Genomic DNA, 13204 nt, shown 5'->3' with positions numbered 1-13204 from the left:
TGTTCTCAAACACTTGGTCGGGCCCCCACAGTGGGCTGTGAACCCACTTTAATGGGGTCACCAGGCTGGCTTAGACTTGCCTGGTAGGCAATGAGGCTCAAGTTACAGGCCCTCTTCCTGGGGCTGAAGCCCTTGGGCTTCGACCCCCCAACCCAGAGCAGTGGGGCTCAGGCAAGCTTGGACTTCAGTCCCCTTCCTGTGGACATGTAGTAAGTTTTGTTGTCAGAAAGGGGTCATGGTGCAATGAATTTGGAGAACCCCTGTTCTAGATCAAAACAGCCCATTAACCGCTCCCTCACACACAGCCACTGGGCTGCCTGAAACCGGCACAGTCATCATCACAGCCACAACAGAGTGAAACTACACCAGATCACAGCAGCTGCAAGAGCCTTCCATCAAGAAGGGAGCTCATCACACAGAGAGGAGGCAGCCCCAGCTCCTGGGAGACCACAGGGGGGCATGGATGAGCCTGGAGTGGGCTCTGGGATGGGGGATATGCACAGGGAGCTCCCCAACCAACACCAAGCTCCCCCATCCCCACACCAACTAGTGCAAATCACTGTCCACGCAGCTCAGACGCTATTCATCTCAAAGGAAGAGCTGAGGAGGATTTTGACCTTTCAACTCTGGAGAAATAGGGGTAGCAAGGGTACAAGGCCCTGCCCAGAGTGAGCTTTTTGATGCCAGCTCACACCCTGCGATGGGCCAGGAATCAGCTGCCTTTTGGGTGAAGGTGCCTGGTTCAGAGGCATCTTTAAGACCAGCCACCCATGAGCAGAGGGGAAGGCAAAAAGTTTGCACTGGCTGCTCCTGTGCTCTCTGCTACTAGCAGAGACGAACCCTGGGCACCAAGCACCCAAATTCCCCAGGGAGGAGCCACCAACACGTCCCGGTTACACTGTGGTGTGATACAGACTCACCCAGGAGGTTAGCGTTAACCCAGCAAGCCCTGCAGGCTCCATGGGACAGGCAGAGGGGCTTGGCCCAGTCTGCGGAAGCTGGTCAGGGAGGGGTCTCCAGACCATCTCTGTCTCTCACCTGCAGCTCTCACCAGCCTGTGGTGGGTCCATGCAGCCCACCACGGGGCAAGGAATGAGGCAGCTCCCCTGCTGTGCTCCTGAGCACACTGGACAACTAGTGCCAGGTGCAGCTGCAGCATCACTCACAGGGACAGATCCAGGAACGTCACAGATTCACTGGAACAGAAGGGAGTATGGACACGCTAACCTGGAGTATCTGCAAGGTTCTTACTGGGCACCCGTGAGAGTTTTAGTTAAAAGCTGCTTTTGCTGATAAGCGGAAATTAGAAGGTTTTGCTGTTGCTAGAGAAATTGTTTTAGCCCATTGGGGGTTATGATTGGTCTGATGCAGGGTATAGTCATGATTTGAGTAAAACAAGTGGCGAAGGCATTATAAGAAGAATTCTCATTTTAACTATATGAGGGTGAGAAAACAAGCTCATTGGAACGTAACTCGGGCATACGGCTCAAGACCAGAACTGCTAGGATTTTTAACCCTTGCATGACCAGACTGTGGAGAAGCCAGAGCCCCAGATGACACAACGCTGACTGGCCATAAGGAGATGTCTGTCTGCTTTATTGGGAGTGGTGAGTGTTAGTAGTCTGCTGATCAGTTGTTGATTGCTAATAAATACATGTACATGTTTAAGAATATTCACCGTGTGATAAAGGCTCTTTCACTGGAAAAAGGTCCTGTTAACCCACAGAGGGTCATTGCACCCCAAGGGGGAGGAGAGAGCTGTAAATGGTGAGGGCAAAAGAGGTGGTCTTAAGTGGGGTTCCACAGGGATCTGTTCTGGGTCCAGTGTTTAACATCGTTATTAATGACCTGGATGTATGTACAGAGAGCAGACTGATCAATGCTGCAGATGACACAAAGCTGCGGGGTGGGGGGAAGGAGGTTGCCAACACTTCAGACGACAGAGCTAAAATTCAGAGGGATTTGGATAAATTGGAGAACTGGGCAATAGGCAACAAAATGAAATTCAACAAAGATCAATGCGAGGTGCACCACGTAGCGAAGGAAAACCAAATGCACAAATACAGAATGAGGCAAACTGGCTCGGCAGCAGCGCTTCTGAGAAGGATCTGGGAGTGGTGGTGGGTGGGTGTTTGTTAGTGGAAAGGCTTGAATCATAAAAGATGAAGAGTTCAGGTGTACTAAGTGTTTCTTTCAATCTGTGATACTAATGGTAAATAAACCACAAACGGCTGAAAAAGTTTTGAATCTGTTTCTCTCTCTCTATGCAGATACACCTACAATAACCGTATTTGACAAAACTCGCACGCAAACTTAAACCTGTTTCCTGAAAGTATTTTTATTGCTAATAGTTGCATCTACTTGACGTTTTTCTAAATACTTTCTCAACGTTTCAGATAAATTACATCTTTCTTGGAGACAAGTATCAGGGGGTAGCCGTGTTAGTCTGTATCTCCAAAAACAACGAGGAGTCCGATGGCACCTTAAAGACTAACAGATTTATTTGCGCATAAACTTTTGTGGGCCCACCGACGGGTTTATTGTACGTCTGGAGCAGATTACAAGACGTTCTCAGGGGCGTCCATCTGAGTCTGTCCCCGTCTAGGTGGAATCAGGCCACTCTTCGTTCCCAGCCCAGAAGTGATTCCTCCTTTCTGTGGCCCACCCCATCTCACCTCCAAGGCCCCGCCTCCATCTTTGGCTTCTTTCCCGGGCAAACAGGTTTCCAGGTGACTCTCTCTTCAGCTCTTTGTTCTCTCCGCTGCCCATAACTGGCTGGCTCCAAGTTCGGATGGGCCTTCGGGTCTTCAGTCGCTAAGTTACAAAGTGTCCAGGCCACGATCTGGGGTCCAGGCTGCTAGACTGGGTCACACCTGGTCCTCTACAACAACAGACACCCCCCCTCCCACCTTGGGTAGACATGCAGCACATGGGGGAAACTGAGGCACACACAGTATACACACGCAACATTAGGAAAATGTCCCACTTCACCACACAGGTTGCTTAGAGAGGATATGGAATCCCCGTCATTGGAAGTTTTTAACAACAGGTTGGACAAACATCTGTCAGGGATGGTCTAGGTTAACTTGATGCTACCTGAGATTGGGGCTGGACTTGATGACCTTGAGGGCCCTTTTAGCCCAGCATTTCTATGGCTCTATCAATGGTGAAAAGGACATTAGAGGCACTTATAAACTAAACACAGACACTTATTCCTGTCCAACAAAATGCCTCAGCTGATGAGAGCAACAGCGCTGCCAGCTGCGAGTAGACCCGGCCATTTACCATGTTATAATCATGAAATTCTACAGAAAAGGAAGACGTCCCCCACCATAGACACACAAGCAGCTACTGCTCACAGATCTAGCGCACCGTCCAGGGTATGTAGACAGCACTGCGCAGCCAGAGCACTGAGTGTATCACTGAACGCTAGCAAATACTCAGCGCTGACTAACAGAGTTTTTATCCATTGAAATTTTGGAAATTTTTCTGTGCAAATAAAACATTATTACAGAAAACTATGACATCTGAAAAGCAAAAAGTGGTTCAGTGAGCAGACAGATGAGGCCGGAAATCCCACACAGGACACTCCAAGTGCCAGAGAAAAGCTAGGGAGGGGTTGACTGGTTCTTGCAGGGAGACAGAGCAGAGCTCATCCGTCTTCCTCTCTAGGCTCCCCTCACGTTGTGGCACAGACTCCAACAGGCTCAGTTAAGCTGCAGAAGTTAAACACAGGCAACGTCTATTAAAGGGAACCTGCCAGAATGTTTTGCAATGACAGTGCACGCTGCTGTGGGACGGTCGCCCTAGTGGCTGCAGGGTTCAGTGGACAAAATCTCGAACCCCACTGACAAAGCTTGTAGCTCCAGGGTCACAGACCCGGGTTCCTGGAGCCCCAAGTGCTGGGCTCTGTCCCTCCTGCTTCCTCCCTGCAGTTTCATTGGAGACTGTTCTCTGAAGCAGCTGGAGTTATCCTTGCAAAAGCTGAGCTCAGCCCACGCTGTGTCAGCAGCCACAGAGAAATCCCTCTCACTAGAGTCTTTCACACCTAAATTCATCACAGATAAAACAAGGGGGATTTGGCTACAAACCTGTTCCTGCACCCCCATGTGAATAAAAGGGAAATAAGAGATCCAGAACCCCCCCTGTCCCGCTCCTTGGGGCTGGTTTGCTAGAGGGTCCAATGACTTGGATTAGGTGTCTCTCTCCAGAGGCCTCAGTGAGAGCAGTGAACCCCTAGGCTACAGCCTCCATCACTTACCCTTGGCAGATAGGTCAGAGCCACTAGAGCCTTGGTCATTTTCTGTGCAGAGGAGGAGGAGAAGAGAGAGGATATTAGCATCTCTCACAGGGCAGGGTTTCAGCGGAGTTAGTAGATAAGGGGACTCCTATCCAAAGGAAACAGTCATCACCTCACTCTTCCCTAGCAGTGAGCTGGTTGATGCACAGACCAGTCTACAGGGCAGCTGCCCAGGATTTCCGTTATTCCCATGCAAAAAATGTCACCACTGCAGGGGGTCAGCACTGCTCTGTGCTCTTCATGCCTCGTCAGAACGGGAGCCCGGAACACTCAACATTCAACGGCTGGCAAAGTAGGAGATGCTGGGCTAAGGATACTCAGGCCAAACAACCTCAACTCTGCCCCCTTCCATCTGTTCCCAGAGGGGTCCCTCACGCAGACCTCAGACGTCACCCTCACCCCCTCCCAATGAACAGCAATTCCCGCCTTAATCAATGGCGCTGCACCAAACAGTGTGGACGGTATGAAGAGGCATGCTGATTTGGGGTGGTGCTGGGCACAGAGACAAGGACAAGTTTGGTTTGGCATGGTGCTGTTCTACTTCCTGTTCCTATTCCCAGACCCACTGGGGCAGAGTTCGAGTTGTGTGAGAAGCATCATTCTACCTCTGCATATGGTGGTTTGCCAATCTTTGACTTCTGGGAATTAAACACTCTGTAGGGAAGGGGCATGGCCTCCCTCGGAGGCTGAGAGCAAGGGAGGGCCAGACCTCGGCTGCCATGCAGGAAGCAGAAGGGCAGGATGGGAACTGGACATATAAGAGGCGAGCCCTGCAGCTCAGTTGAGCAGGACTTGCTGAGGAAGTCACACGCTTCCAGCCCGCTGCTGGAGCCCTTGGAAGACCCCTGGTATCTTGGATGTGTCCTTGGGACAGCAGAACTGCGAGAAGCCCGACGCTGAGGAGCTGCTGAGATTGCCACTGGCAGTGTGCACTGCGGGGAGACGGAGGACAACCCGGGGTTCAGCTCCACCCAGGAGGAGGGGAGGGGAGGGGAGGAAGTAGCCCAGGGGCAGCTGACTGCTGTCCAGCTACATTGCTGGCTGGCATGAGGTCAGTGTGTTGCGGCTGGATCCCCGCTGAGCCAGTGGCAGATCACTCTGCCGTTGTTACAGCCCTGGGCTGGGACACGGTGGAGTCGGGTGGGCTCACATTCCCCTGCCACCCTAACCCCAGGGTTGGCAGCCTCCCCACCTTAGGCCAGGAGGCCTGAGCAAGTCGATAGCCCCTGCCTGAGCCCCAGGCTGTTCCCTGCTCTACCCTGCCGGAGGGTGGGCGCCTTAGACGGCCAACTGCCCCCTTGCTTCGACTGTTGTTCCAGGAGCGTGTCAGCAAAGGTGTGTGGCCTCCCTCAGAGACAGACACCGAGGGAGAGCCACACCCGCCTACACGCTTACACACCCATTCTGACAGGACACAGGGAGCCCACGGCAGGGCTGAGCACCTGCAACCTTAACTCCCCATTAACAAAGTTCCTGCATGTGAATTTCCGTTGTTCTGGAGTAACAAGGAGGAGGAGGGAGGGAGGGAGGCACGACTGAGGGCCAGCTGTGGGAGGAAGGGTGGTGCTCTGAGGAGGTTTTGTTGGCACTTCTCAAACCCTCTCACTTACCTGCCTGGGGCATCCCTGAGAGGGTAAAGAGAGAGCTGGACGGCTACACCCTAGCAGGGCCCGGCAGATCTGTTCACTTTATACCAGCTCTTGGTGCCAGGCATTAGATGGCCTCCAAGACAGTCCATAATTTGTGTAAATATCTCCCATAGTTGTTAGCCTTGGTCTTGTTCCTAAAGGGGACAACTGAGGAGGGGATTTGAACTCGTGGTCATTGAGGAGACAGAGTGGTGCTGATCTGAAGTCAGTGGAAAGACTCCCATTGGCTTCAACAGGCTTTGGATCAGGCCCAGATCTCACGAGCACCGAGAGCAACTTTCAGGTAAGCCAAAAGAAGCGTAACATTAAAAGCAGGTCAGACACCTTCAGGGTCACACTCAGCCACACACAGCCCAGCTCTAGGGGGATAATAATTCAGCCCAAAACCACCGTATACATTCCTATCACCTTGTCTGCACTAGCAAAATTGAGACCTGTACCCACAAGCAATTCATCACAGATAAAACAAGGGGGATTTGGCTACAAACCTGTACAAAGGTGGGGCAATTGAGGAGATGGGGTTCAAGTGGCTTTAACCACTGTATCATCCAGAGTTCCTCTGAGCAATGTTAGACAACATGTCAGCAGCACTCTACACTACTGAAGAAGACCTCTGCTGGGAAAATAATACCGCAGAGCGCAGATTATCCAACAAATTCTGGGAATCTATTAGGGACCATTTTTATTCCAGAAGGTGGAGAAAGCTACTAGGTGAGAGGCTGTTCTAGATTTGATTTTGACAAATAGGGAGGAACTGGTTGAGAATTTGAAAGTGGAAGGCAGCTTGGGTGAAAGTGACCATGAAATCATAGAGTTCACGATTCCAAGGAATGATAGGAGGGAGAACAGCACAATAAAGACAATGGCTTTCAAGAAGGCAGACTTTAGCAAACTCAGGAAGTTGGTAGGTAAGATCGCATGGCAGCAGGGCCGTCCCTAAGAGGGTGCGGGGCCTGGGACAACCCCCCCTCCACTCCAGGCCCCCCCCAACCCTGCCCCTTCCTGCTCCCACCCCCATTCCACCCCTTCCCCCCCCCGCCTCTTCCTGCCCCTGCAGACCCCGCAGGGCAGACCCTGCCCCCATTCCGCTGCTGCCCCCAACCCCTGCCCCCCCCCGAGCGATGCTGGGAGCTGGCGAGGCAGAGCAAAGGGGGGCCAGTGGCGCTGCCAGCCCCCGCACCACCCAGGCCTTGCATCCCCCTCAAGCGGGGGTAAAGTGGAGCAGGCCGGTCGCATTGCCGCCAGCCCCTGTGCCGCCCAGGCCCCATATCCCCTGAAGCGTGCGGCCCCCCCCAAAAGCACAGGGCCTGGGGCAACCACCCTGAACTGTCCAATGGATAGGAAGGCTCTGCATGGGAAGCAAGTCTAAAGGGAAAGACAGTTTGAGAGAGTTGGAAAGTATTCAAGGAGACATTATCAAGGGCACAAGTGTAACCTATCCCACTGCATAGGAAAGACAGGAAGGATGGCAAGAGACCACGCAGGCTTAACCAGGAGATCTTCAACGATCTGAAACTCAAGACTCTTACAAAAAGTGGAAACTAGGTCAAACTACAAAGGATAACTATAAACAAACACAAGCAGGCAGGGACAAAATTAGAAAGGCCAAGGCATAAAAAGAGATTACATTAGCTGGAGACATAAAGGGTAACAAAAAGTCATTCTATAAATACATTAAAAGCAAGGACAGGGTAGGCCCGTTACTCAAGGAGGAGGGAATGACAATAACAGAAAATGTGGAAATGGCAGAAGTGCTAAATGACTTTTCTGTTTCGGTTTTCACCAAAAAGTTTCATAAGTGATTGCACGTCTAACATAGTGAATGCCAATTAAAATGAGGTAGAATCTGGGGCTAAGATAGGGAATGAACAAGTTAAACATGATTTAGACAAGTTAGATATCTTCAAGTTGCCAGGACCTGATCAAATACATCCCAGAATACTCAAGGAGCTGACTGAGGAGATATCTGAGCCATTAGCGATTATCTTTGAAAAGTCATGGAAGATGGGGGAGATTCCAGAGGACTGTAAGAGGGCAAACATAGTGCTAGTCTCTTGAAAAGGGGATAAGGACAACCTGGGGAATTACAGACCAGTCAGATTAACTTCAGTTCCCAGAAAGAAAATGGAGCAAATAATTAAGCAATCACTTTGCAAACACCTAAAAGATAACAAGGTGATAAGTAACAGTCGGCACGGATTTGTCAAGATCAAATGGTGTCACACCAACCTGATAGCTTTCTGTGACAGGGTAACAAGCCTTGTGGATGGGGGAGAAGTGATAGATACGGTATCTCTAGACTTTAGTATGGCCTTGTCTACATTGGCACTTTAGAGCGCTGAAATTTCCTTGCTCAGGGTGGGAAAAAACACGCCCCTGAGCAATGCAAGTTTCAGCGCGCTAAAGTGCCCGTGAGGTCACAGCACCGGGGCGGGGAGCCGCTCTCCCAGCGCTTTCAGCTACGCCCCTCGTGGGGGTGGCTTTTTCAGAGCGCTGGGAGAGCTCTCTCCTAGCGACGGTGCCGCGATTACACGCTGGTGTCATGGCAGCGCTTTTACGGTGCTAATGTAGACGAAGCCTAAGACTTCGGCTACGGTCTCACATGGCCGTCTCACAAAGTAGGGAAATACAGCCTAGGTGGAGCTACTGTAAGGTGGGTGCAGAACTGGTTGGAAAACCGCTCCCAGAGAGTAGTTATCAGTGGTTCACAGTCAGGCTGGAAGGGCATCACAAGTGGGGTCCCACAGAGATCAGTTCTGGGTCCACTTCTATTCCATATCTTCAGCAATGATTTAGATGATGGCATAGAGAGTACACTGATAAAGTTTGTGGAGATACTAAGCAGGAAGAACAGGAGAACTTGTGGCACCTTAGAGACTAACCAATTTATTTGAGCATCAGCTTTCGTGAGCTACAGCTCACTTCATCGGATGCATTCAGTGGAAAGTACAGTGGAGAGATTTATATACCTAGAGAACATGAAACAATGGGTGTTACCATACACACTGTAACCAGAGTGATCACTTAAGGTGAGCTATTACCAGCAGGAGAGCGGGGAGGGAGGGGACCTTTTGTAGTGATAATCAAGGTGGGCCGTTTCCAGCAGTTGACAAGAACGTCTGAGGAACAGTGGGGGGTGAGGGAGTGGGGGGAAATAAACATGGGGAAATAGTTTTGCTTTGTGTAATGACCCATCCACTCCCAGTCCCTATTCAAGCCTAAGTTAATTGTATCCAGTTTGCAAATGAATTCCAATTCAGCAGTCTCTCCTTGGAGTCTGTTTTTGAAGTTGTTGTGTTGAAGAATTGCCACTTTTAGGTCTGTAATGGAGTGACCAACGAGATTGAAGTGTTCTCCAACTGGTTTATGAATGTTATAATTCTTGACGTCTGATTCGTGTCCATTTATTCTTTTACATAGAGACTGTCCAGTTTGACCAATGTACATGCCAGAGGGGCACTGCTGGCACATGCTGGCATATATCACATGGGTAGATGTGCAGGTGACCGAGCCTCTGATATTGTGGCTGATGTGATTGTGGCTGACGTGATTAAGCAGGAAGGGGTTGCAAGTGCTTTGGAGGACAGGATTCTAATTCAAAATGATCTGGACAAACTGGAGAAAAAGGTCTGAAGTAAATAGGATTAAATTCAATAAGGACAAATGCAAAGTACTCCACTTAGGAAGGAACAATCAGATGCACACATACAAAATGGGAAATGACTGCCTAGGAAGCAGTACTGAGGAAAGGGATCTAGAGGTCATGGTGGATCGATCACAAGCTAAATATGAGTCAACAGTGTAACATTGTTGCAAAAAAAGCAAACATCCTTCTGGGATGTATCAGTAGGAGTGTTGAAAGCAAGACATGAGAAGTAATTCTTTCACTCTACTCTGTGCTGATAAGACCTTAGCTGGAGTATTGTGTCCAGTTCTGGGCACCATATTTCAGGAAGGATAGTGGACAAATTCGAGGAAGTCCAGAGAAGAGCATCTAAAATAATTAACAGTCTACAAAACATGAGCTATGAGAGAAGATTGAAAGAATTGGGTTTGTTTAGTCTGCAGAAGAGAAGACTGAGGGGGAGATGTGATAACAGTTTTCAAGTGCATAAAAGGTTGTGACAAGGAGGAGGGAGAAAAATTGTTTTCGTCAACATCTGAGAACAGGACAAGAAGCAATGGGCTTAAATTGCGGCAAGCGTTGGACATTAAGAAAAACTTTCTGCCAGAGCAGTTGAGCCCTGGAACAAATTGCCTAGGGAAGTCGTGGAATCTCCATCATTGGAAGTTTTTAAGAGCAGGTTAGACAAACACCTGTCAAAGATGGTCTAGAGATGAAACAGTCGTGCCCTGAGTGCAGGGAACCAGACTAGATGTCCTCTCGAGGTTCTTTCCAGTCCTACAATTCTATGGTACTAGAGCAATAGTTGGAGATTTCCTTAAAATCCTCAGTGCAGACAAGGCCTATGAGTAGGAGCGAGGATCTCCTGTCAGAGCCTCTAGGCTAAAATCCACAAGCAAACACTGATCGCTGTTCAGGGATGGCCACTTGAAAAGAGGCGATGGGTCTCTTGCCACTTACCCTGAGCTACAGCATAGCCGTCTCCCTTCTTCCCTGCAGAGAAAAGGCAAATTTCAGTGAATGCAGCTCCCAAGGCAGGAACCGACTCCGATCTGTGTCCGCACCTTAGAAACCAGGCCCCTGGCCCAGCACAGACCCCTGGCGCTCAGTAATGGACTCAAGGTCTGAGGCGCTCATGATCGGCAGGAGGGAAAGACACAATGAGACAGAGTTTCCAAAGAACTCAGCCCACTGGGTGCTCTTTGGAAAATCTAGCCTCATATAAACTGTAACCTGCACCCAGTTTCTGGGTCTCTCTCTCCAGCAGCTCCCATTGGGGGTCATTAGCTCAGTACCACAGTGGGGCAGTTACACCGGACTGACACTGGTTCCTGTACTGCTGTTGTCCTTAGGCGGGTGTCCAGGGCCCAGCAAGTCCAGGGAGTTCCCACATTCCAATTCTTTACCTGGGCGTTTCTTTTTCCAGATGACTACTCCGATTATAACACCAATCAGGAAAACTGCAGTGATAACGCCAGCCAAAACGGGAAACAGATTGTTATTTGGTTCTGAAATGGAATGGAGAGAATGATCAATGGGGAAAAATCCCCTCCCCGCACTGAACCCCCCTTCCATCCCACTGCAGGGATCAGTCAGTCAGCTCCCCAGGTTAGGGCTGAGTCCTGCAACCCTCCACCCCTTCCAGTGAGCTCCACGCAGCCACCATGCACCTACCATGCATTGCACCCCATATACAAAGTCCTGGACACAGCCTCTACCCCTTCAAGTCATAATACATATGTAGCACTTAAACTAGAAGACTTTTATAACATTAACCAATCCTCATAAACCTCTGTGTGGGGGAGGATGGATGTCAGTATCGTCCCTAAATTGGAGGGGGGAAAGACTTGCTGAAGGTCAAACAGCAAGTCAGTGCAAGAGCCAAGAATTGAACCCAGGAGTCCTGGCTCCCAGCCCCTCACCCCTCCCTTGACCACACTGACTTTAATGAATAATCGAACAATCCCATTGTGTGATTCTGATGACAAACTGGAAACTGACCTCAAAGCTCTGGATTTCCCTCCCAAGAATGGAGTTACAGACACAATGCGTGTTTCTAGAGGAGGCAGGAATTGAACAGGAGAAGACAGAGATATTTTAATACTGTTCTTGGTTTATATAAGCCCGTTAAACCCCGAGTTCTCCATACACATTCAGTTTCACTAATCAGCTTCTCCTGTTGTCAGAAAGAGGCAGTAATAAAACAGGAAAAAGAAAAACATTTCTAAGAGAATAAGGAAATGTGGTTTATGACACAAAAATTGGCAGGGGATGTGGTAACAAGATTATGATGCGAAACCATCTGCTGACGAGAGTCCCGGTGCAGGCTGCCCTAACAGAAATTGTTTGCACTTCCAAATGCTGCATTTTTCCACATCCCAATTAACAAGCAAAAAGATGGCTGGAAGGCAGCTCCATGGGTAAAAAATTCTTCCAAGACTTTCTTGTGCTAGGGAACTAGAAGACACTCCTTCCTGATGCAGGGCTCTAATCTACCTCCTCGCTCCATTCCAAGGCCATACCCTCCCTTCCAGCATCACTGCACACAGAAACAAGCTGCTCCCAAAACTAAACCTCTCTCTCTGGCCACATGGGCAAGGATGAAGGGCCCCCAGAGCCGTGTTTCTGAAAACCTGCTGAAGTTGAGAACAGGCTGGAAGCTGAAGCAAGACAAATTCTGACTGCAAGTAAGGGGCAGATTTGAGCTCCCCTTGGGATGTGGAAATTCTTCATCCCTTAGAGACTTTACATCTGGAATGGGCATCTCTTTCTGAAGGATCAGTTCTAGTTTGCCCACAGGCTACCAGCTTGGTCCCTGGTGTGATTCCCTGCCCTGGCCTATGCAGGAGCTCAGACTGCTCTCTTTCAGCATTAATGCCTCATGACTAATCTTCTCCCTTCGGAGACACTGTATTGCTGAGATGTATCCAACAGCCCCAGAGGCAGAAAACTGGAGAGAAGACATGAGCCCCAGGCACTGTGGGTCCCAACTCTAGCACAAGAACTTGACTGCAGAGGGACAGGGCCAAAGGGGACAGGGCCTCACAGACCCTGAGGAACTTCCAGCTTCAGCCTAGAAATCCGAATGAGAATTTTTCAGGGTTTGAGTTTAATCGATTCCCCCTCTCCCACTAGAAAAACAGACAAACACACAAACGCCTTACCCCAGGAGACAGAGAGTGGCTCAACCAGGCTTTCATGCTCCACATGGCATGAATAATGGGCTTTGATCTTGGGATCAATCTCCATTGTCACCCAGGTCTGGTAGGTCCCGTCCCCACTGGGTAGGATGCCTTCAGAGTAGGTCTCTTGCTGTCTGCTCTCCCCATTTTTCAGCCAGGTCACGGTGATGTCTCGGGGGTAGAACCCACTGACCTTACAGGAGAGGGTGGTGAGGCCGTCATGAGATGACCTGTCGCTCACTCTAGCTGTTGGGCGCACAGGGAAAAAAGAAGAAATTGAAGTTAGTTGTTTCCAGGCTCTAATCCAGGCAGCCTTTGCTGGAGCTTTGCAGCATGAAATTTTCAGACCCCAGCAGGGGGAGAGGATGAAAGTCCATGAGACGGAATCCCTCTGATGAGAGAGAACCACCATGTTAGAGGATTTCTGTGCCCAATTCACAGCATCAGC

The 13204-nt window shown here is 49.9% G+C and overlaps 2 protein-coding genes across 5 annotated transcripts in view; one reads left to right on the top strand and one right to left on the bottom strand.

Annotated features, from left to right (window-relative positions):
* LOC144265359 (class I histocompatibility antigen, F10 alpha chain-like) overlaps positions 1-13204 on the top strand; it is a 594986-nt gene that overhangs the window by 377724 nt on the left and 204058 nt on the right. The gene's annotated exons all lie outside the window — the stretch shown is intronic.
* LOC144265362 (class I histocompatibility antigen, F10 alpha chain-like) overlaps positions 2319-13204 on the bottom strand; it is a 36865-nt gene continuing 25979 nt past the window's right edge. For 2 of the 3 annotated variants that reach the window (XM_077817997.1, XM_077817998.1), the window contains 5 exons: positions 12739-13002; positions 10981-11082; positions 10535-10567; positions 4262-4303; positions 2319-3716 (listed from right to left, as the gene is read on the bottom strand). In XM_077817997.1, coding sequence (XP_077674123.1) covers positions 3712-3716; positions 4262-4303; positions 10535-10567; positions 10981-11082; positions 12739-13002 — 446 coding nt within the window. In that variant the 3' untranslated portion in view covers positions 2319-3711. Of the gene's footprint in view, positions 3717-4261; positions 4304-10534; positions 10568-10980; positions 11083-11575; positions 11631-12738; positions 13003-13204 lie in introns of those variants that run through there. The other variant, XM_077818000.1, reaches the window with a different exon arrangement.

The sequence above is a fragment of the Eretmochelys imbricata genome, chromosome 5 (genome assembly GCF_965152235.1).
Source record: "Eretmochelys imbricata isolate rEreImb1 chromosome 5, rEreImb1.hap1, whole genome shotgun sequence".
Lineage (NCBI taxonomy): Eukaryota > Metazoa > Chordata > Testudines > Cheloniidae > Eretmochelys > Eretmochelys imbricata.
The sequence above is the reverse complement of the archived record's forward strand: the minus strand, read 5'-3'. Positions and strand labels throughout refer to the sequence as shown.